This window comes from Protomyctophum bolini (genome assembly GCF_963924005.1).
Source record: "Protomyctophum bolini genome assembly, chromosome: 3".
NCBI classification, from domain to species: Eukaryota; Metazoa; Chordata; class Actinopteri; order Myctophiformes; family Myctophidae; genus Protomyctophum; species Protomyctophum bolini.
This window is the reverse complement of record NC_137864.1, coordinates 15,714,075-15,737,366: the sequence shown is the minus strand read 5'-3', so window position 1 is coordinate 15,737,366 and position 23,292 is coordinate 15,714,075. Positions and strand designations below refer to the sequence as shown.

Here is a 23,292-nt window from a genome sequence, read left to right as displayed (position 1 = left end):
TGTATATTTAATTATAATAATTGCTATAGACTCTTGTATTTCAGTTAAAACAAAAAAAATCAGGTAATTGGGATACGCATTTTATCCATTCATGAGAGAACTGTACAAACATTTGAAATGGGAAGAGATTAAAAAAAAAAAAAGTTTTAACTGGAACTCTATCAAATTGAAGGATGTTCTTGTGGGGCTTCTCCTGATTGGATTATTGGATACAATTGGTATCAGCTGGGACCTGTGGCCTATATCTGTGTGTTTCCTAAAAGAGCTTAGAGAGCTAACTCCTTTTATTTCTGTCGATTAATCCGAATACAGTAGGGTACAAGCTTTAGTCTGACACTGTGCATAACAGAACACAGAATGAGAATCATGGGATATCTTCGTGACACTGATTAATTAATTGGATGCAGCTGGAACCCAATCTCGCACAAACTCGGTTAAAAGCCTAGCTATTCTTTCATTTGTGATGCGTTTTTTCCTCGTTTCAATGATGTATAAAAGGTCCCTGCATAGTGCACACTGCTGCGTTTTTCGAAACGCGTCCAGTCTAGCAATTTACTCCGTAAAATAACTCAACTCTCAGAATCCAATTGGATGCAATCTGCAATCACAATTTACGAACAAAATATGACCTGATTTGACGTGGATTGTCAATCAACTTGATTTGAACTATCTATATATCATCATCACCAACCTCTTTCTTTCCCCAGATGGTTGTGAGAGACTAGAGAGCCTCGGAGCTGTTCTTTGGCAGCAGTGGACCAGCTGCTGGTGCAGCACGTGGTCTCCAGACTCCAGTGAACAGCTGTTCGCTCAGAAGAGCATCACAGATTAGTTTAACCACAGGACGACACAACACGCACAGCGACGCGAGATCTGCATGCATGGCCGCCCAGGCGACACATTATTGGCCACCGATTTTACGCACGACTGGGAGCTTGCCTCTTTTTTTGTTTTGTTGATAATAATGAATGGAATGCTTAAGTTTACGCCTCTAGTTTTGAGATGATGGCCGTACAAAAGAGCGGGCAATGAATAATAACACGACCATCTCTGCAGGGAGTGGAATCGAGGAGCACTCGGCGACACGCGCTCTCATAGGGTCCATCCTCAGCCTGCTCATTGTCTGGACGCTACTCGGCAACCTGACGGTGTGCGTGGCCGTATTCAGGTACAGGCACCTGCGGCACAAGGTGACCAACATCTTCATCGTGTCCCTCGCCCTGTCGGACCTGCTCGTCGCCGTGCTGGTGATGCCGTGGCGGGCCGTGACGGAGGTCGCCGGCTTCTGGCCGTTCGGCGCGTTCTGCAACACCTGGGTGGCGTGCGACATCATGTGCTCCACGGCGTCCATCCTGAACCTGTGCATGATCAGCGTCGACCGCTACTGGGCCATCTCGAGCCCCTTCAGCTACGAGAGGAGCATGAACCGGAGGGTGGCCGCGATCATGATCGCCGTGACGTGGACGGTGTCCGTGGTCATCTCCTTTGTCCCCGTGCAGCTCAACTGGCACCGGCGGGCGGACATCATACGAGACCTGACGGGTCATCACAATAATAACCTGACACTCGATAATGATGATGGCGACCTGCTGCTGCTGCTCGTGAACTGTGATACGAGACTGAGTCGAACGTACGCCATCTCCTCCTCCCTGGTCAGCTTCTACATTCCCGTGGCGATCATGATCGTCACGTACACGCGGATCTACGGGATAGCCCAGCTGCAGATCCGGAGGATCTCGTCCCTGGAGCGCGCCGCGGAACACGCACAGAAATGCCGCTCGGGCTCGGACGCATCGGCACGCTCCCCCGATGACCTGTCCCCACCACCACAACTCAATGCAAATAATCAACATCATCATCCTCGACATCGCTCTCATTCTCACCCACACTCCTACCCCCACCCCACCCCGCAGTCCCACCGCGCTCTGAAAGTCTCCATCAGGAAAGAGACAAAAGTTTTAAAGACCCTGAGCATCATCATGGGTGTGTTCGTGTTCTGCTGGTTCCCTTTCTTCGTGCTCAACTGCGCCCTGCCGTTCTGTCCCGGCGAGGAGTCGCCCGACGACGCGCAACGCGCCGCCGGACCCCACTGCGTCAGCGAGACGACCTTCGACATTTTCATGTGGTTCGGCTGGAGCAACTCCTCGCTCAACCCCATCATTTACGCGTTCAACGCGGACTTCCGCGACGCCTTCCTGCGCCTGCTGGGCTGCCGTAGGGGGGGCAAGGGGGGGCGCTGGGTGAGCGGCGCGGCTGCGGAGGGGGGGGCCGCGGTGGCAAGCAACGATAAACATCACAACGGCTCACTGCACACGGATCCCAGTGGCGTGGCTTGCTGTGTCAACACCAGAGGGAGCAGGGGCAGCAGTGGAACAATCACAGTCTCTTTGTTTTATAACAACAGCAGAGATCAGGTGATGATGGACACATTGGACAAAGCTAACGGGACTGGCACAGACAAGCAGACAGAGTTACCTGTATCATGAACAAACGGAACACATCAAGGATGTAACCTCATTATTGAGGGGGGAAAGCACAAGAGATTCAGCAGGCAGGGTCTGCATGGATGGAACGGATATATAAAAAACTGAAATAACAAAACACTGCATGCTAGGGCCTTAATTACTTTTATTTCGAGCTCTATGGATTACTTTTTAACTCTTCATTCCGAAATCCATTCCAAAAGCATTATTATAATAGAGATGATAACATCATTTAGGATTAGTCAGGTTTTTCGGCGGAATGGGATTATATAACTGCACTGGCCGTCCCTTTCTTTTTGAGCGCCTCATCTTTGAACGCCCTATATAGGCCCTCATTTCTCCCTGCACCTCCTGGGAAGAAAAAAAATAAAACATTAATAATTTGTGTAGGAGTTCATGTGGAAGATGCCCCGGCCTGATTTTGTGCATGCCAGTGTGAGAAACAACAGTTCTTCTTTCCGGTATGCTTACCCTAGCCAACAAAAATGGTGGTGTCGTGGACTAGTGCTGTCTGGTCAGACTAGTGGTAATGAGGTTGATGCATTACTGGGGTCGAAGAATAGTTCAAGGCATGCAGTTTCACAAATCCCATATTTTGCCTGTGCTGTGAGTGTTCTGTGTCCCTGTGCCTCAAATCTATGACTGAAACAAACCACAGCAGGTGAAAAGGAGGGAGGGAGACGAGGATTTCTTTCCCCCTGCTATTTCCGTCACCACATCTGGTCACAGAGTCATCAATAATAATAATGCATTTTTGTTTACCGAGATGATAAATATGTAAGACTATAATCCTAATGGATGTGGGCCTTAATGGACCTATAGTGGTGTAAATCTTCCCTACAACGTAATACTATATTTGTTCCATTTTACACAGTTTTATCACTTGGTCATGAAAAGTGCTACACTGTATACAAAATACTGTATATCATATCATATCATATAATTGTTAAATGATTAAATGAGATCAATCGGTCAAAATGAATCGTCCGAGTAAAGATGCGACAGGGCTGTGCGTGTTTTGTGTCCTGTGGGTCTAAAATGAAAATGTGAACAAGTTTGTCATTTGCATACAATTACACATTTTTACTAATACAATCAGCAGTATATCCAATGTCATCTCCAAGTGATAAAACGCATCAATGTGTCCATTAATTATTGAGGTCTGTGAAGCACACAGACATTGTACGTAATGTACTGTACTGTAACTGTGCTTACCAAAGGAGAAGTACATGTGGTTTGGAGTCGACAGCCTTATGGCGTTCATTGTGTAATGGGCTTTTAACCTACATACCACCCACATGTGCTGGGGGCCTATCCCACTGTATGTAAAAATAGTCACAATGCCAAAGAGGATTAATAAAACAAATGTCAAATGAATAAAATAAAATAAACATATGGTCCTAGTAACTTACATTACATGTGAGTTAATTTACTCACCACATTTGGTTACCCATTAAAATTAAGAAATTACTTGCTTACTTGACCACTTTCCTAGATATATATAACTGGAATCAAACGTATAATATTTGTCTTTGAGATACAGTGGAGTGTCAAGTACAGAATTACTTAAAAATGTACAGTATTCAAGTGAATTACTTCATTGCGGTGTCCACCACTGTATCACAATTAGAATATCCCCAAATCCCAGACAACATATCTATATATTTAACCACTTTAATCCTATTTTATTCTTGAGCTATTCAAAAGTAGCACTCTACCAACTTATAGATCTGCTCGAAACATTTGGAAAAAATCTTGAAGAATTGTGAAACGTTGGGAATAAATTAGAACATGTGTAACAACAAAAATAGTCTCTCACAGGGTCAATATTCTTTTAAGAAGGGGGTTGTGGCCATGTACATTGGAATTTGGGGGTCCTTCACATGAAAAAGTTTGAGAACCACTGCTTTATACCATATGTAAATGCTGTACACCATCTGTATCTAATATTTTAGTACAGAGAAATGAGATGCTTTCTCTCAGGAATTATTAAAAATGCTTACAACTATAAATATTGACAAGACTGCCCATATTTTATGTCTTGATTCAATCCTCACCCAAATGACTTCACACCATTACTGTGTTTCTCCCCTGACCAGGAAAACTATTAAGGCCTTAAGTCTACAGACAGTACAGACATAGATGCAGAAGGAACTGTTAATCAATTTGTGTGCTTGAGGCGAGTGACCTGATCTTATGGGAGCGCTTGATAAATAGAAAAGTAAGTACTGATCTGAGAATCACGCCACAGTGTTGGTATAAACTCAATAATGTCCTGCAGGTTTGGGTAAAGATATTTTGCTCATCTTTTTAAATGTATGTTACTTTGTGGATGTATAATTTATGTTCATTATGCATCTGTTTTTTACATGCCATTAGCCACGCAAGGCATTTACAGCAACTTAAACGTGTCAATTGTGCAACGAAGTATAAATTGCGTGTTACACTTGAGTTTGGGAATGTATGTACACATTATTGTTGAGTAAAGCAGCGCTGTTCCCTCTAATCCGAACTGATATTATCCAGTAAGACGTTATAATCCCCTTTCGGTCCTTTGGTAATGCTACAGTAGTTATATCCCTACATTGTATTCTCAATAATCTATAGAACCCAGGGGGAGGGGGGGTCTTTCATGTCAGTGATATTACAGATGGATATACACAGGAAAATCCTTAAGTGTTAATTTAAGGGGGGGGGGGGGGGGGGGGGGTTTGAGTAAACAACAGAATGTCTATGTGTTTGCATTTGTGGGGCTGACTGGAGCCATTAAGGCTGACTCTGGAGCCAGTACAACTTAATTAGAACGATTTATATAAGCAATGCCAAACATGATTAAGACGAAAGTAGGGGCTGAAAGTAGTGGCTGGGGAGAGAGAGAGGTTGGTGAAAAGGGTACTGCTAATCTGCTATACAACTTGAGGATAAGTATAGTGTATTTGAATATGAGGAAAAGGGAGAGTGCACGGAAAAGGGAGGGGTAAGGAAGAGAGCAACTGCATTGTTACAGTCACATCCATTTGATTCCTGAAATGAGACATGTTAACATCTTAACATGAATATTTCCAGAGGAGGCAGGCAGGCTGTCACCACTAGTCGGAGCAGTGGTGCACACCAAATGGGTTGCCAGTTCTAATTGCTGCTGCTGAATGAAGCAGTTAATTATTAGTGCCAGCCACCACTGAAAAACCTGCCACCGCTACTCCCACAATGTCCCAACAACAAACTAAAAATAGATGGGTCATGGAACTCAGAGCAGCAGAGCAGAGAGGGAGATAAACATCATGAAGAGAGATGGAGAAATAAGATGTTGCATTTGGCTTTGTTTGTGCAAGTGTGTGGTGCTGGTGCATATTTTTAGTTTTGTTTGTGTTAGTGTAGCCTATAAGTGAGCCACTTTAAATCAAAGCTCAAATAATTTTCAAAATCCTTTTGCAAAAGTGTTTCAGCGAAAACTGTTGTGAGCTTGTAGTAGATCTGCTTTTTTTGATGTGAGAGACAATCTGCAACCAGATGTTGCAATCGTAATTGCTGAATGCTGATATGAAAGTTTTCTTTCACATTCGGCACTGCAGCACATGTGATGCTGCTGCAGTCAGATTGTAGATATACATATTTGGCTAAAGTAACGTATAGAACGGTTAGAACCGTGACAAATGGTCCAAATTACGGAACCGATTTTCACCAGAAAACCGGCCATGGCTGATAAAGCCTAGTTTCGACACTGACTGAATTATACCATGAACCATAGCCATATATAGGCCTACACAGGCATATTGATGGAAATAACAAGCATGCACGTTAGCTATAACAATCAGAACCATAAAATTGTATGTATGTATGAGTTATATTAAAGAACTAAAAGAAATAAAGGTCCTGTACCTAATAATTTATACTGTAACTAGCAGCAATTTGCAACACTAGTGGTGGGTTTTTATGAAACAAATGCTTTGCAGATTGAAAGAGCATAGTTCAATGTCAATGGAGGGTATTGCAACTCTAGACTGTATTGCAGACCAAAATGAAAACACAAAGCTGTTACTTTTTCATCTGATTTAAACTTGATCAAACAAAACAATAATTCAATTCAATTGAATCATTAGGTTTCAAAATACAAATTAAATGTTCAAACATGATGGTCCTTTAAATGTCTCCAATGAATAAAGTTCCCAAAAAGTAATCCAAAAGTAATCAAACCAATATTTGTAGATCTTCTATTTTCCAAAAATCAAGTAGTCCAATGTCAGAAAATAAGTCAGAAAATAAAAAAGCAATGCATTGCTCAAAAAGGGGAAAAAGTATATTTCAACCAACCTTAAAGTCAGGAGGCCAGAGGGTTCCCCTTTGTCCAAAAGCTCTGAATTGATTCAGAGCAACCCATTTTGGGCGGGAAACCCTTTTGGTGTTTTAAGCATTAGGTTATACTTTAGCTATTGAAAATTAGCAGATCTACAAGGTCATAGCACAGTTAGACAGGCTGAGGAATATATCCCACCCTTTTCACATTGGCCTGTTATAGCGCAACCAACAGGTGGATTTTTTTGCAAAACACATTTTTGGAACAAAATGCCTCAAATCATCCAATTATCATCCAAGGCCTAAGAAGAAATGGCACCCTTTTCACATTGGCTTATTATAAGGCCACCAGGAGGCTACAACCTGACCTGTCCTGGTGGAGACACAGGGCACTTGTTCTAGTTCCGATTCTGGTTTAGTATTGCCTTAAAAGAGTCACCGCCACCAAACCCTCCTTTTGATGCCTAAAATGTAACTCCCAGTCGCCTCACTTCCTGGTACCTCCTGGAACTATTGCTAACATGTTCTTTTCCCCACAGCTCCCCCTACAGTATGAACAAACCTTGTCAACAGAAAATGAATGACCATCAACTACACAAAACAATGTTTTTGTCCGTACACTACATTTCGTGGTTAAATATTCAACCATATTTTAACCAATATATGCCCTTATTATCACCCAGTAGGTTATGTTTCAATGTCATTCAATACTTCTACTAGGACAGGAGAATGTAGTCAATTTCAGTGAAGAGAGACTGGCTCACGAGGCTAGGTAGGTAATTAGGTTTCATCCTAAAGTGGCCTGTCTTGATGGGAGTGCTCTCCTCTAGCATGACACCCTGCAGGGCACAAGTGGTCACTGAGTAGCTCACCCCATTGTCCAGGTTCAAGAAGTCTTCAAGCTTTCATTCACCCATCAAATCAAATCATCTCAAATGTATTTATAAAGCACATTTAAAAACAACTCCCTCGTTGACCAAAGAACAAGGGGTAATAACCATAAACAAGACAAGACCTACAATTCAGAGGTACAAAAAATATCAAACAATCAGCAATAAAACACATATAAACCATTGTAAAAATATAAATAAATGTGTTTTGCAAAAGTCGGTCTCATGGTGGCGCTATAACTATTAGCTGGCAACGGATGGATACAGGACAAAGTACAAAACATACTCTCCCCATGCCTTCGGCCTTGTGGAGACAAAGAAAACCCATCAAAATGAACCATATCAGGACAGGGGGATTCAAATGTTAGTGAATTATAGAGGGGTTTAAGCAAATTAAGCCTGTATGATTCAATGAAGGGCCCAGATCTGATAGGGAGGGGAGGGCTGTGACAGCCAGCGGTCAGCCGGTCACTGCTGGAACTGCTATAGAGGGCTGTGACAGCCAGAGGTCAGCCGGTCACTGTTGGAACTGCTAGTAGCCCCAATTCAGCTGACATGAGGGACATCGATTCTGACACTATTAAATTATGTTTTTTTAATTGCCGTGTAGATAATGGCGCTTTCACCCACTTGGACCACTTGAGTAGAGTAAATCATCGCGGAGTAATGAGTATTGGCAGAACAACAGTGGAGACTCCCACAACACCTCATTGTGAACTCATAGTCATGTGCTTACATGGTTTTGTTGTTTGTCTCCAGTGGTGGAAAAAGTGCTCAAATATTTTACTGCAATATAGAAAAAAAAGTAAAAGTCTGGAATTCAAAATGTACGTAAGTAAAAGTGCAAAAGTATTAGCATTGAAATGTACGGTACTTTAAGTACCAAAAGTATAGAAAGTATATAGGTCTTTAAAGTAACTAACGTTTTCAAATAAATGTAGTGAAGTAAAAGCACAATATTTGGATCTGAGATGTAGTGGAGTAGAACTTGGAAATTGGAAATACTCAGGTAAAGTACAAATACCTCATACAGTAAGTACAGACAGTACTTAAGTAAATGTACTTAGTTACTTTCCACCACTGTTTGCCTCAATGTAAGAACATCTACAAAGTAAGGTATGTGAATTAGACAAATACTGTACATGACTTGACTTTACTGTGTACATGGTTCTGTGTATTCCACAAACACACAAGACGTTTTTGTGTTTTCCACAAAGATGATGTATCGTTTCCCTCTGCTGATGATCACTTTGGGGCGCCGGGTGTCTCATGTGTCTCAAATGTTTCATGTTCTTCCTCTGGTGAAATAACTCCGTGCTCAGAGCTTTGTCTTCTCTTCTACTCACACGCACACACGCAGCCTCGTGAGCCTGCACAAACATAACGTATGATTTGTTTGATTCTTTTCTTCTTTTTCAGAGAAGGCATTCCCTGTTGTAAACTCTAAGTACTGGACCCTCGTCTGGTTTGACAGACAGGTAGTGTGTGCAGGCTGGGTGGCGTGTGATAATCCGGTTGAAGTATTCCTTCGGTAAGGCGACTGTGGCGAACAATAACGCGACACGAGACAGTATCACGCAAAAGGTTCATCAGCATCAAACTTACCACAAATACTGTTGGGTGTCTGCCATGACAATAGCCGCACCAGGGACCACATGTAGCCCCCAGGGGCCCCAAAGGGCCATAGCCCAACCATTGCTCCAATCCGCACTAAACTTGGCACAAACACTGTTCAGGGGACTGACATGAGAATAGTCTAGAATAGAGATGACCTAAAACTGCAAGCAAGTGAGGTGCGGTTTGTGATGGCCATTCCGTGTTGAGTGCATGGATGTATGTTTGAATGGACTTATGTACAAGTAGAAGAATGTCTAGGACAGCTAATGTATACTCTGCACGTCTGCAGTACGCCGGTGTCGCCAAAAGGAACACGTCTACAAGCTATCTATGTGACAAGATGCAACACCTTGTGTTGGCTTATATGGGAACAATCGATCTCGACAGCAAATGCACTGTGTTTGAAGTGTTATTGTTCCCTTCACACCCGTGTGAAGGGCTCTGATCAATTATTGACCATACCAACCTTGAAACATAACTTAGTTACGTCACCAAGAATGGTGGTCTTTTATTGGCCAAGGGTTTTCACCGACATAACGACAGCCGATTTGCTGAGACACATATGACGTAAATTCACCATTCATTGTCAATGGCATTTAATGTTTGTGTTCAGACAGAATCTACACCATAGCTGTTTATAGGAGGTGAGCACCTCCTATAAACAGCCTGTTTATAGGAGGGGCTCACCTCCTATAAACAGCCTGTTTATAGGAGGGGATAGCACCCCTAAAGAAAAGGTCACAACATACCCAGCCTACACATTCGCCATGTCTACTGGATTATTTTTCTCCAATGTTTCTGTCCATGTTGGAACAAAATTTATCCAGCAATGAATACCTACATAATGAATACTTTTACTTTTGGTACTTTAAGTACAATTTTGATGCCAATACCTTTGCAGTTTTACTCAAGTACATTATGAATTCCGGACTTTTACTTGTACAGAGTATTTCTATATTGCAGTATTGATACCTTTAAGTAAGTAAAACATGCAAGTAGCCTACTTTTTCCAAACCTCATGAAATCAGTAAACATTTCTCTGCACTAGAAATGTGATCAAGAACAATTTTTCTATTCCATTCTTAATTGGCTACGATAGCTTCCAAATCTGTGCCCGATTCCCACAAAATGTCATAATCATAAATAGCATCACATTGCTGTGAACTGCCACGATACATTTTAAATCGGCCTCATGGTGGCACTATAACAGTTTTGCAAGTTGCAACACTGCTCTGGGTAGGCAACCTGGCCTGGCAGGGATCTGGTTCTGAGGAGCACACATTTCTAGTTTCAATGGTAATGGAAGGGGTCTTCTCCAGGATGACAATGTCTCCACCTGCAGGACACATACGTAGCCTACACCCTGGGCAACAACCCCAACATACCAGATGGAGATGGCAACTGGGCCAACAGAAACACTTTTGGAACAGTAGAGGGAGCCACCTCTGATGATTTCAAGGTATATTCAAGAATAAACACTATACAGTAGTAAGCATGCTACTGTAGTCACTAGTAGCATATGTGGTTCCCAAACGTTTTAGCCCGTTACCCAGAAGGAGAATTAGATATTACCGGTAGATGTTTGCCCGGGACCCAAACTAGTGACCCAAACTTTTCTCCACTTCTTAAAAGAAGATTGTTTACATTTTCAACTTTTTCAACTTTCTTTGATTTTTCATTCATGAAATTACTTTGGAAAAAATAAGTTCCTTTGATTTTTGAGATTATAATAAAATAAAAATGGTAGGAAACAAGAAAATGTGTTCGCGACCCACAAAAGTGTTTGTGAAGCAGTGCACTACGGTAACTTGAAATTTTATATCTTTCTCCATCCAGAATCCCGGCTACTATGACATAGTGGCAGAGGACATGTCTGTATGGCATGTCCCCAACAACTCTCCACTAGAACACTGGAACCTGGCCTCCATCCTCCGCTACCACACAGAGAGACGCTTCTTCACTCTGTATGGTGGGAACCTCCATCAGCTCTTTAAGGTCAAGCACTGAATGAATGAATAAATAATTAAATGAGCAGCCTGGCCACTAAATAATAAATGCATCATTTAAGATTTACTGTATAATTCTAGTGTATTTTTGCATGTGTCCCACAGAATTACCCTGTGAGATACAATGTAGGGTCATGCAGCGACAAAGGGCCTTCTATTCCGATTCTATATGACTTTGGAGACAAAGAGACAACTAAATCCTTGTATGGACCAAACCCAAGAAGTAAGGAGCAAGAGAATAGAATGAAGAAATGTCTTTGGAACATTTAACATGGATAATCTTCTTTTCCTTTGGGCTTTTCCCTTCAGGGGTCACCACAGCGAATCATCTGCATGACTGCATCTCCATCTCACCCTGTCCTCTGCCTCCTCTTCTCTCACACCAACTACTGTAACTTCATGTCCTCTTTCACTACATCCATAAATCTTCTCTTTGGTCTTCCTCCCGATATACTCCCCATCCCCCCTCTGTACGTGTCCAAACCATCTCAGTCTGGCCTCTCTGGCTTTATCTCCCAAACATCCGACATAATACTGCCCCTCTGATGTACTCGTTCCCGATCCTGATCCTGCACGTCTACTCTCTGTAACCTCAGTATTCCAGTTTCCACATGGGTTCAAAAACAGTTTACTGTTGTCATGACATTGTGATACAAGTTTAGATGACTGTAGATAAATATTATGAAATATCAATACATACTTTATCTTTACAGTGGAGTTTGAACCAGACTTCATCACATTTAGAGCAATAAATCATGAAAGGGCAGCCATGGCTATCTGCTCTGGGATGAAGCCTACTGGATGCCACACTGAACATGTAAGTCCTGATTATTAAAAATATGTGGTAGTTAAATAAATAAGCACTGTACAGGTGGTGTGTGTGTGTGTGTGTGTGTGTGTGTGTGTGTGTGTCCTGCCGTATCCGAATGTCCAACGTAAATAGAAAATCAGGCACCCAATCAGTGTGGTGACTTCACTGGGTTGGATGGTGTTGCTGGAATAATGATCCAGTGTGTTTTATAATGCGTTTGTTTGCAGTATTGTATTGGAGGAGGTGGATACTTCGCTGAGGCCAATCCCGAACAGTGTGGTGACTTCCCTGCTTTTGATTGGAGACACGATACAGCGTGGAAAGCTTCTAAGGAGGTGTCTGAGGTGTGAGGTTGCTGTCCTTCTCTTCTATCGCTAAGTTCCATAATGTTGTATGAACACCGACATATAATACTAATAAAAATAATAGTGCAGATATATCACTACCCAATGTTGCTATCTGTGCTATTGTTTATTTATAATAAAGTATGGTTTATAATCAATTGTAAATGGTCTATTCCTGGCCACACCAGGGTATGGTCAGGTAGGAGAGTAGACTACTTAAACGATGTAAACTTGTAAAGTGGTAAAACTTAAGACTAGTTGCTTCATCTGTGTGTGTGTGTGTGTGTGTGTGTGTGTGTGTGTGTGTGTGTGTGTGTGTGTGTGTGTGTGTGTGTGTGTGTGTGTGTGTGTGTGTGTGTGTGTGTATGTATATATATATATATATATATATATATATATATATATATATATATATATATAGAGAGAGAGAGAGAGAGAGAGAGAGAGAGAGAGAGAGAGAGAGAGAGAGAGAGAGACTACATAGAGACATTCTTTGCCACCACCATGCCAGTCATGAACCAATACAGCCACCCTGTCACAACTCACACCGAAACTCAGCAGCCACAACACACATAACATACTATGATAGTATGATAATCATACTATTAGTATCATAACAGTGTTCAATTGAAAATTATCATACGGAATTGATGGCTGTTATAAAGCCCAAAACTTCTAGCTCGATCGAACCACAAGGAAATGGCAAATTGACTCAGGATTATTGAAGTGATCAAGAGATCACTTCAAGATCAAGATCAAGATCATACTGTACTGTTCCCTGTTACAACTGACACCTTCAATCAATGGTGGATACAACACAACATACAAACTGTATAGATTCACATCAGCATTCAATTCGAGAGCCAGAAACAGGGTTGGACTGGGACAAAAATTCGGCCCGGTCATTTTCACGTGAATTTGGCCCAGACCGGCCCACCACAACCAGCGTGCTGCAGATAGCAGAAACTCTACCGCCCGCTCCGTCAAGGCACACACAAACAAGCCCTAATACCACCACTTTTACAGAACAACATATGATACAAACCAACAGACAACTACACAACCCTTTGTAGAGGGTTTATTTGTCACTCACTGATACAGGTACAGTGAAATTATCATGATGGCACTGGCAGAATGGCAGCACGCCCGGACCTTTCCTGGTGGCCTGGCGCCTATTGGCCTGCCTGCCTGTCAAAAATAAATCATGGCGGCCCCCTACGGTCTCGGCCCACCGGGAATATGCCCGGTATGACCTGTGGCCAGTACAGCCCTGGCCAGAAACAGTTACTGAACATGTTTCATTGCCACCCAGTCATTGGGTCCCAAAATGACAGTAATAGTACAGCTTGAACCGCTTGAACCACACTAAAATGCACACAACATACAACACAAGCAGCAGCGAAGAAGCTAAATACAAAGTTCCTACCTTGAGCCGTTTTCTACTTGACTTCAGTTGTGTAAGTGATCAAACTCTGGAACCCATGGATAGAGAGATAGAGCCTCCGGCTCTCTCTTGAGTTCATGAGGAGCCCTCAAGTGGCGTCTCCAGTCATCTCCATCCTCCACACATCTGACTAGCTGGCCACTACTTTCCTCCCAGTATCAATGGCACTGACCAGGCCCATTCTCTTGGCTGCCATCTTCTCACTCAGCCTTGGATGTTTAGTACTGCACATATACTGTATGTAGCATTCAGTGGTCAGGGACTTAGGGCTGAGAAGAAGCTGAGCTTGGTTGGGGGTCTGGGGTCATCACTCATCACCATGGCTTGTGTACTGTATACTGTGGAGCAGGTTGAGAGAGACATGCACCATAAGCTTTGAGTATAAGTAAGTAAGGTAGAAAGTGAGCCAAACAAAACACAGCCTTACTTAGCTCATAACATGTCTACGGTCGGTGTTCATGAAACAAACACTTTGCAGATAGAAAGAGGATAATTCAAGCTTGCCCTACAGGCTACGACAGCTGCATGTTGGTGAGTTCAACGTCGTTTAATACAAGCAGATCAGAAATGTCTATTTGGATCAGTGGGCTGTCAATGGAGGTTATTGCAACTCTAGATTCATCTATTATTGAAAAAAAAAAAAAAAACTAGTGTTGGAAATTGCGGCTAGGTTTAGGCATAGTTGCCAAAACGAGAACTGTCACAGCGACTACTGGCCAATCACAGCAGGGCTTTCCTAGAACTGTGGTGCAATCCATAATAAAGCGTTGTGCATATGATTTATAAAATATAGATTTCCAAAAATCTGATTTGACATTACACTGGTACTGTCCATTTGATTATTACACCATGATACTGAAATGATAGTCAGATAGTCAGTATCATGGTCAATATGTCAGTATCATGTCACTGCTTTATACCCATGACATATGCTATGCATGGTATTTTCCAAACCAATCCAACTTGGATTAACTTGTGATAAACCAGACAGACGACATAAAGGCTATATTACTGTTTAGATAATGGCGTTTTTATCTAGTTTTGACCCACTTAATTGCACCACTTATCAGTGAAGACCCCCAGGGACTTTTCCTTGTAACTTCTGTAGCAGGGCTACATTATGAAATGACTACACCGGCCTCACAAATGCTCCAAATACATTAACCATAAATCTGTGCTGGACAATGTAACTGGACAAGGTAAAGTTCTTCAATTTGGTACGGGTTCAGAATGAAGGCTGATGTAACAAGTGTCATGTTTATTTTATTCAACCTGTAGAAAAATATACTCAGGTTAAAGAAGGGAAGAGGGGTTATTATATCTGGGAAATCATGATCCTAAAAGTGGGACTAATCCCAATGGCAGCTGATATAGGAAAATATAACAATATACAATATATAATACACAAAACCAAAAGCAAATAAAGTAAAAAAAAAAGTCATTAAAGTAATCATATAGCAAACAAAATCCAAACCATGCAATATTATAATGAATGCAGAGAAGAGAAGGGAGAGAAAGCTGCCTTGACTCATAAAAACACCAGAGTAAGGCCAAGTGTGGACAAGGACGGATGCATGCAGTGCACACCACACAGACGAACAGTATGGTGAGACGTAGGTGGACCCTAGGTAGGAGGAAAACAGCTGTTGCCAAACAGACAGGTGCAGCCGTTTTCTGTGTCTTTTAGACAGCTGGTGGATGGAAATGAAGCTCCACCCACGCGGCTGAATGCCGCGACGGCCAGATTCCCGGAAACACTGGCCCCGAGGCAGTCAGCCTCATGGGTGGAGCTTAATTTCCATCCATGCAGCTGTCTATAAACCCGGAAACGATGCTGGCCGACAGCAGAACACGGCCACGGTTGTCTGCTCAGGTGTGGAAACTGAACCATAATCCTAGAGACCTCAGTGCCTGCTATCCCACAAGAACACACAAGGCACAGAGAGCCTCCTGTTGGCTCTGGCGTGAGAGAAAGGACAATGGGCGGGTCCACAGGGGGGTGGCCATGGGCGCAGCGGTTGCTGGGGTGTGGTCGGTGCTGGTTGGCTGCACCTGACCGGCAGGACACCACCTTCCCTGTTGGCTGGGTGTGGTTGATGCTGTGGCTTGTGTTGGTTGCATCTCAGCGATGGCTGCGCCCCGGGCGCCCCTCTGTGTATTTGTCTATAGCTGGAAGCCTGGATGAGAGGGGCAGTGATTTGGCCAATCACTGCTGACCCGCCAACTGGAGCGTGTAGTGGTTGAGGGTTGAAACACTAAGCAGTTTGGGGACCACCTGATGACCTCTTCTAGGCAAAATGACCTCTCTTCTAGGCCAAGGCTAGCCCCTCTCGGAACTCTCCGTAAAGCTTTTCTGAAATTTGGATGTCACTTTACGTAGGGTCCCTGTGCGTATCTGTGTTTTCATATTGAAATGATAGAACGCGGACATAAATATCGTCGGATACGTCGTGTCTGTGTCGTTTGACGGTTCTTTTCGTTTGAGTTATTCTGAATGTGTCAACTATAAGTACCTATACATACCGCTGCGAATTCTCCTGTGCCACAGAAGCCGTTAAGTAGTTTGTTTGACCGATTTGGTCGCTTTGATTCTTCTTGTTTATTTACCGTTTATTGTACCGCCTCCCGATGTGCGGTTGGCTTGTGCATGGCTACGTTCCTGACTCTGATCTGCTCTGTCATAGCTATAGCCACTAGCTAGCCAGATAGGCGGTACAATGAGGTGTCAATAAACAAGGAAGGAAGAGAAGAATCAAAGCGACCAAATCGGTCAAACAAAGATAAAAAACACTTCCGCGCCACAGGAGATATTCGCAGCGGTATTTATAGGTACTTCACACAGTAGTTCACACATTCAGAATCCCTCAAACGAACAAAAGCCCTCAAAGAGCACAGAAGGACGTATCCGAAGGTATTTACGTTTATTTATGTGTGCGTACCTGGTGGCAGGGTGGAGGTGGAATAGGACCCCATGCTATCTGGGTCTCAAAAATGTCAGAAACTTCAGTAGCATTGGGTTCTGCTTGTAGGGCTAGGCCAAGACTTTATCCATTAGAAATGGATTATAATCACATCTTTGATGCATTTACAAACAAAATAGCCCTATATACACCTATGTCCTCAACACCACTATGGCACATGGCCCAACAAACAATCTGACAAAACCCAGTCTCAAATACAACATGACACGGTGGGGAAAATAGTGAAAGGTTGTAGGTTTAGTTGTCCTCCTACAATAGATAACATAATACACCTCGTTACCCCTCAATACAAATTCATTACATTATACAAAATATAGAAAAACTACTAAAATACAACAAAATACCAAAACATACCCAGTCAATATACTCAATGTGGTTAAACCAGGAAAGGACCTGGAGGCTCTGGAAATACAGAGGATAATGTATCAGGTTTTCTTATGCTGCTGTACACCTCATGCCTCCAGCCAGGTCCCCAACAAACACTCAAATCAGGCTTCTGGCCAAACAGCAGGCCACAACCCTGGCCACCCCTTTTATGCACGACCCTTAAAGGGGCAGTGCTACACTTCATAGAGTCAGGTAGCCGCCCTATACCATGTCTATGGCCTATACAATCTATTATACTGTGATATATATATATATACTGTGCCTGATGCAGACAGACACACACACACACACACACACACACACACACACACACACACACACACACACACACACACACACACACACACACTGTGTAATATCTGATTAGATTCTTTTGAGTGTTTATACTCCACATGGTATAAGGTGCAGTATAGGCTGCTACCACCTTGACCTGCACAAGGCCTAGCCCTGGTCCAGTGCTTTCAGCGAGTCTCTCTGTCAGAGAGAGAGACTCGCTGTAAGCACTGGACCAGGGCTACACAAGGCCTTTCCCTCTGAGTTCTTCTTGCCATTTGTATTTATTACACCTTATCAGACAGGTAACAAGTATCATAACCAGAAAAGGTAGTGTTATATCTATGCATAATGTGAGCAATCAAGACAAATGTAATATTTTCAATCATATCAGAACAAATCTGAAATGTCTAGCCTCACAGACTTGTTTTACCTGCAGATGTCGCTATTGAGCTATACAACAAAGAGTAGACCACGTTTTGCTGCTGAATGCGCATTGTCTCCTTTCACCAGAGCCTGGTTTATTTTTTCCTGTGGAGAATGAAAAGAATGAAAGAATGAAAAGAGCATAATTATCAAAGGACCTATCCATATACTCCATATATCTCAATTACAGTCATGCAAGTCTGTGTTATCTGGCAGCTGTTGGCTGTCACCTAGAGTGGTGTTAATGGAAATATGACAAAACACAGCCATTTAGGTGTGTAAACTGTTGGAGAAATGAGATGTCATTTGAACATAAATAAATGAGAAAAAGGGGTACTGATATAGACTACAGTATATAGCCTACTATACCATTAATTTTACCCCCTAACTTAAAGAGGTGATGAGCACAAACATAGCCTACAGCAGTTTTCAATAAGGTACAATATATTGTGTACCTAATTTCTTCTATAAACATTAACTATCAAAATATTTTATATTATTGTGGGGAGAGTTTGCAATTACTGTGTCTGTTTCCTATGAATTGAATATGAAGGACCCCAATGGAAACAAGCCACAGGCTTTCTTGGGTTTTAAATCCTCTTAGTAGACCGTGTATACTGTATTGGACTGTACTTTTTTCCACAAACTGTTAATAACGTATTAAATCAATCAATCAATCAATCAATTAAGATTATATGTGAATATACGACTGCTGTTGGTGAGATATTAAAAAAGGCAAATGTAAAAAGAATGAGGTAAATATTGTGTTTAATAAACAAACATCAGTCAGGGAACTGACATTAGTCTGAAGATGGGGGCGGGGAAGGGGGGGATAAAGCACAACGCACATGGGGGAAAGTTGGGGGGACATATTTATCTGTTACACAAGGCACCCCCTTACAGTAGGGGCAGGAAGTTCTATAGAACATATACAGATCAGGATCCCAGTCTACGGTACAAAAACTTAGCAGCAACATGTTAACATCGGAGACCAAGGGGCTAACAAAGTAGTTTCATTTAGAAAAAGTCACAGTATTCTTTAAGCATAAATTTGTTAAAAAGGTAAAAACAGTTCTAAGCATCCTCTAGGGTCATTGCTACTCACATGATTTCTGTGTGAAATACATAGGTAGGGAAATTATCTATACATGTATACTCTAATATAAAGACCTTCTCATCATAATGGCACAGTACAAACTTTCAGGAAACGCGACAAAAATATACAATGTCTTCACGTCACATTTGCAGATTAAAATGCAACTACGTTTTCTGGCAAACACAACAGTTTTTCAGTGGTCAAAAAAAAAAACCCAACGACTTCTGTTTTTAAACAAAAATAAAGAACACCATCATGTTAGTTCACCTATCTCAACTGATTATGTCTTTAATACAAAAATAAGAGGACAAATATAAATTAATATATATTAAAAGAATCAGATCGATAAATGCGGGGACCTACTGAATAAGTACAGGTATTTATGATACAATAAATACTTGTCATTTATGAATGGACATCATGGGCAGATAATCAGGAAGTGGTGTTGTAATGAACCCGGCAGCTACTATCTAAATGAGTACGACTCCTCTTCCACAGGTGAGCATGTGCATTCGGTTGTGGTTGTGGTTGTGTGTGTGTGTGTGTGTGTGTGTGTGTGTGTGTGTGTGTGTGTGTGTGTGTGTGTGTGTGTGTGTGCGTGCGTGCATGCGCGCGTGTATTTGCGTGCGTGCGTGCAGCGCTCAGTAGCTGAGTATCACGGGGTGTGTACTGTATGTAGTCTATGTACAGGTCTGTGGGTGTTTGTTTGTGTGCACGCTCGTGCACATGTCTGCACACAGTCTCAGAGGGTTCATGGCGAGGCGCGTCACGGCTGGGAGGCCGCGGGGTGACTGCGTGCGTGTGGCTTCACTCGTGTCAGTGGATGAACAGAGGTTATAACTGCTGCCCCATCCCTGCAGCACCCCCTACTGGTGAGTCTGTGCTATTACTGTCAGTCAGGGGAACTCCTAAAAACACAGGACAGAACGCGCGGGGCAGGAGGAAGCAGGTAGTCTACACAGGAAGAGTTCATCCGTTTAGGAGACCTGTCGTCGTCGTCGTCGTCAGTCCTCCATGGAAAAAGAATAAAATAGAACAACGGTGGCGTACTGTTTGAGTCATCGTTGAGGCCAACATAAGCAGATGGAAGGAAAAAAGTAAACTCTTGTTGTTTTTTTTGTCTTTTGTCTCCACTTCATAATAAAAAATAAGTCAGTTTTTTTTTCTTCTTTTGTGTACTTTACAATATAATTCAACATCCCCACTGAGGAAGCATTGATCATCAGTCCAGCACTGACAGGAAAAGGAACTTTTTTTTTTTTTAATAGCTGTTTCTTCTGTTTTTGACCTTTTTTTTCTTCTTTTTTTCTATGTTTTTACAAAAACATGGGGGATGACTCAGCGGGGAGAGAGTGTTTCTCAGGAAGGATCAGGAATCAGACGGTCTGGTGGGCTTGGACGGGGTCAAAGGGCAAAGTAAAGGGCCATGGGGTGGAGGGGTGGGGGCTTGGACGGGGGTCAAAGTAAAGGGGCATGGGGTGGAGGGGGGGGGGGGGGGGGGTGGGGGCAGGAAACACAAAACACACTCGGAGAGCTTTGAACTCTCTCTACTCGCGGGCGCTGTCTGTTTGTTTTTGTTTTTTTTGTTTGTTTTTTTAACATTTACGATGAGGAGGGACACTTTGTACAGCCGCACTTGACCACCTTCTCCACTTCCTGGACAAAGGAGGAGCCGTCGGTGCACTGGAAGGTGTATTTCCTGCGCTTGCTGCGGAGCGGGGTGCAGCAGGCGCCCTGCGGCCCCCCGGCCCCGGCCCGGCCCCCCTGGCAGCTGCCCCGGCACTCTAGGCGGGAGACCTTCTCCTGGGTTTGGCACGCCGCGTAGCCTTGCTGTCTCTGGTAGACATCTCGGACCCGTTCCCCTCGGCAGGCCACCTCTGCACGCACACGGAGAGGAGAGAGGCTTGAGTCAGTGTGTGTTATTATAGTCCCCTAAGGCTAGCCAAATAACCCAAAAAATTTAATTAAAAGTTAAAAAGTGAACACAAACTAAATAAAAACTATGATAAAAATAACTAACTGAATTGTGTTTACAAAACTAACTAAAACTAACTGAAATTACAGACAAAAGGCTGTTTATTTCCTGTATCTTTTGTTGAGTTTTTATTACACAATAGGCCTACTTACTCTGACCTTTTTGATTCCCGCACCTGACAAAAACAAAGTATGGAGAAAAAAAACCCTAAAACTAAACAAACCCGCTCCGTCATACGACGGTGTCCTGAAACAAATAGCAGCTCTACAAGCTTGAGTTTGTGCTAGCACTGCATTTTGTTTCTGGGATGGATGGTGGACGGGGTCGTGTATGGATAGATTGATGGACTGGAGAGAGAGAGAGAGAGAGAGAGAGAGAGAGAGAGAGAGAGAGAGAATATGAACCAACAAAGGAGATGCTGTGTAAAGCTGTGAGGAGACGGAAGCTGAGCAGCAGGGGAAGGAGCATGTGGTGTGGCTTCAAAAGAACACGACGCGAAAAGCCGTCGGCGGTGGAGGAGGTTATTGTTATTATTATTATTATTATATTTTGTAATGGACTGAAGGACAGTGGTGGGGAAAGAGAGATGAGAAGTGAGCGGACAGTCTCACCTGTGTGACCCCGGCGGGGCTCAGAGGAAGCTCAGAAGATGCTGAGTTGAAAGGCAACGAGTTAGAAGAAGCGTTAATGCAGAGACACTGAACACTGTTAGACATGCACACGCACGCACGCACGCACGCACGCACGCACGCACGCACGCACGCACACACACACACACACACACACACACACACACATAGACATTAGTCTGAAGATGGGGGAGGGAAAGGGGGGGCTAAAGTGCGCACACACACACACACACACACACACACACACACACACACGCACACACACACGCACACGCGCTCGCCATGACTCCGTCTCTCACCTTTGTCACAGGCCTCTCCTGTGTATCCACTGGTGCACTCGCAGTAGGCCTTGCCCAGACCCGACAGTCTACACTTGCCATGCTTACAGCGGGCGAGGCTGCACGGGTTCACGGCCTCCTGGTCCTGCTCATCACAGAGCACGCCGGCAAAGCCCGGCTGGCAGCGGCACGAATACGAGTAGGAGTTAATGGGCATGCAGGTGCCGTGGATGCACCTACAAGACATGGTGGAGGTTACAGTTAATGTGTTGCTCACTGCAGATAACCTACAAGACATGGTGGAGGTTAGAGTTAATGTGTTGCTCACTGCAGATAACCTACAAGACATGGTGGAGGTTAGAGTTAATGTGTTGCTCACTGCAGATAACCTACAAGACATGGTGGAGGTTAGAGTTAATGTGTTGCTCACTGCAGATAACCTACAAGACATGGTGGAGGTTAGAGTTAATGTGTTGCTCACTGCAGATAACCTACAAGACATGGTGGAGGTTAGAGTTAATGTGTTGCTCACTGCAGATAACCTACCGCTATTTGTTTCAAGTTACTGAAAATGTTTACAATGTATCAAGTATACACTTAGGTTTTAGATGTAAAGTAATGGATCAATCATTTCATTTGGCCACTTCATGATTTCAAAACGGATTTCACAACTCTAACAACACAGTTAAATTAACAACATAATTTTTTCCCCTTATTGTGTACGAAGTTCTATGAACATTTTTAAAGGACTGAGGACTGTGTAGCACAATCATCCCATCTCTAAACACAGACACACAGGCGGACGCAGGCATGCACGCACGCACGCACGCACGAACGCACGGGCGTGCTCATCTAACCAGACAACTGGAGCGCACAGCCTCATTCAACACCACACACTCACTTGTTGCCATCGCAGGGGTTGTTGACCTGCTGGTCGCACTGCGTCCCGCTCCACCCGGGGTGGCAGGTGCAGGTGAAGCCGCTGTGCCCCGTGGGGTGGCAGTCGCCCTGGACGCAGGCTTCCCTTCTCTGGCAGGGCTGGCAGCCCGGCTCCACTCCGGAGGAGGTGCCCTGTCCAGACCCAGAGCCCACCGCCTCCCCTAAGTCCTGCAGCTGACCGTTGATGTAGACGTTACGCAGGCAGCCGTGGAAGCTGGTGCCGTTACGGCCGCCGGAGCTGTGCTGCAGGGCGGCACCGCCGGACATGGAGCCGCGCTCTGGCATGCCTAGAGGAGGAGGAGGAGGAGGAGGAGGAGGAGGAGGAGGAGGAGGAGGAGGTGGCACATGTGGACGTTAAGGATAGCCAAACCCCAGTGACTATATTTCCAATTATGTGTAATACAGGCATTTTTGGGGTGA

General features: G+C 43.6%; 3 protein-coding genes across 3 annotated transcripts in view; 2 read left to right on the top strand and 1 right to left on the bottom strand.

The window, feature by feature from the left end:
- Positions 1 to 1,091: 1,091 nt before the first annotated feature.
- LOC308312318 (D(1) dopamine receptor-like) lies at positions 1,092 to 2,486 on the top strand (the record flags this gene model as incomplete). The annotated part of the gene is made up of 2 exons (XM_080758919.1): positions 1,092 to 1,796; positions 1,914 to 2,486. The coding sequence occupies exons 1-2, from the start codon at positions 1,251 to 1,253 to the stop codon at positions 2,484 to 2,486; spliced, it is 1,119 nt and encodes a 372-aa protein (XP_080615045.1). The 5' UTR covers positions 1,092 to 1,250.
- A 7,007-nt stretch (positions 2,487 to 9,493) lies between these two features.
- On the top strand, positions 9,494 to 12,537 carry LOC308312317 (intelectin-like; the record flags this gene model as incomplete). Its single annotated transcript, XM_080758918.1, has 6 exons — positions 9,494 to 9,499; positions 10,626 to 10,742; positions 11,120 to 11,278; positions 11,395 to 11,512; positions 12,003 to 12,106; positions 12,328 to 12,537. 6 exons carry the CDS (start codon positions 9,494 to 9,496, stop codon positions 12,448 to 12,450), a joined length of 627 nt encoding a protein of 208 aa, XP_080615044.1. The 3' UTR covers positions 12,451 to 12,537.
- A 6,169-nt stretch (positions 12,538 to 18,706) lies between these two features.
- Positions 18,707 to 23,292, bottom strand: part of slit2 (slit homolog 2) — a gene marked incomplete at its 5' end in the record, with an annotated part of 46,378 nt that continues 41,792 nt past the window's right edge. Inside the window, 3 exon segments of the mRNA XM_080758917.1 lie at positions 18,707 to 20,928; positions 21,955 to 22,169; positions 22,835 to 23,159. Coding sequence (XP_080615043.1) covers positions 20,654 to 20,928; positions 21,955 to 22,169; positions 22,835 to 23,159 — 815 coding nt within the window. The 3' untranslated portion in view covers positions 18,707 to 20,653.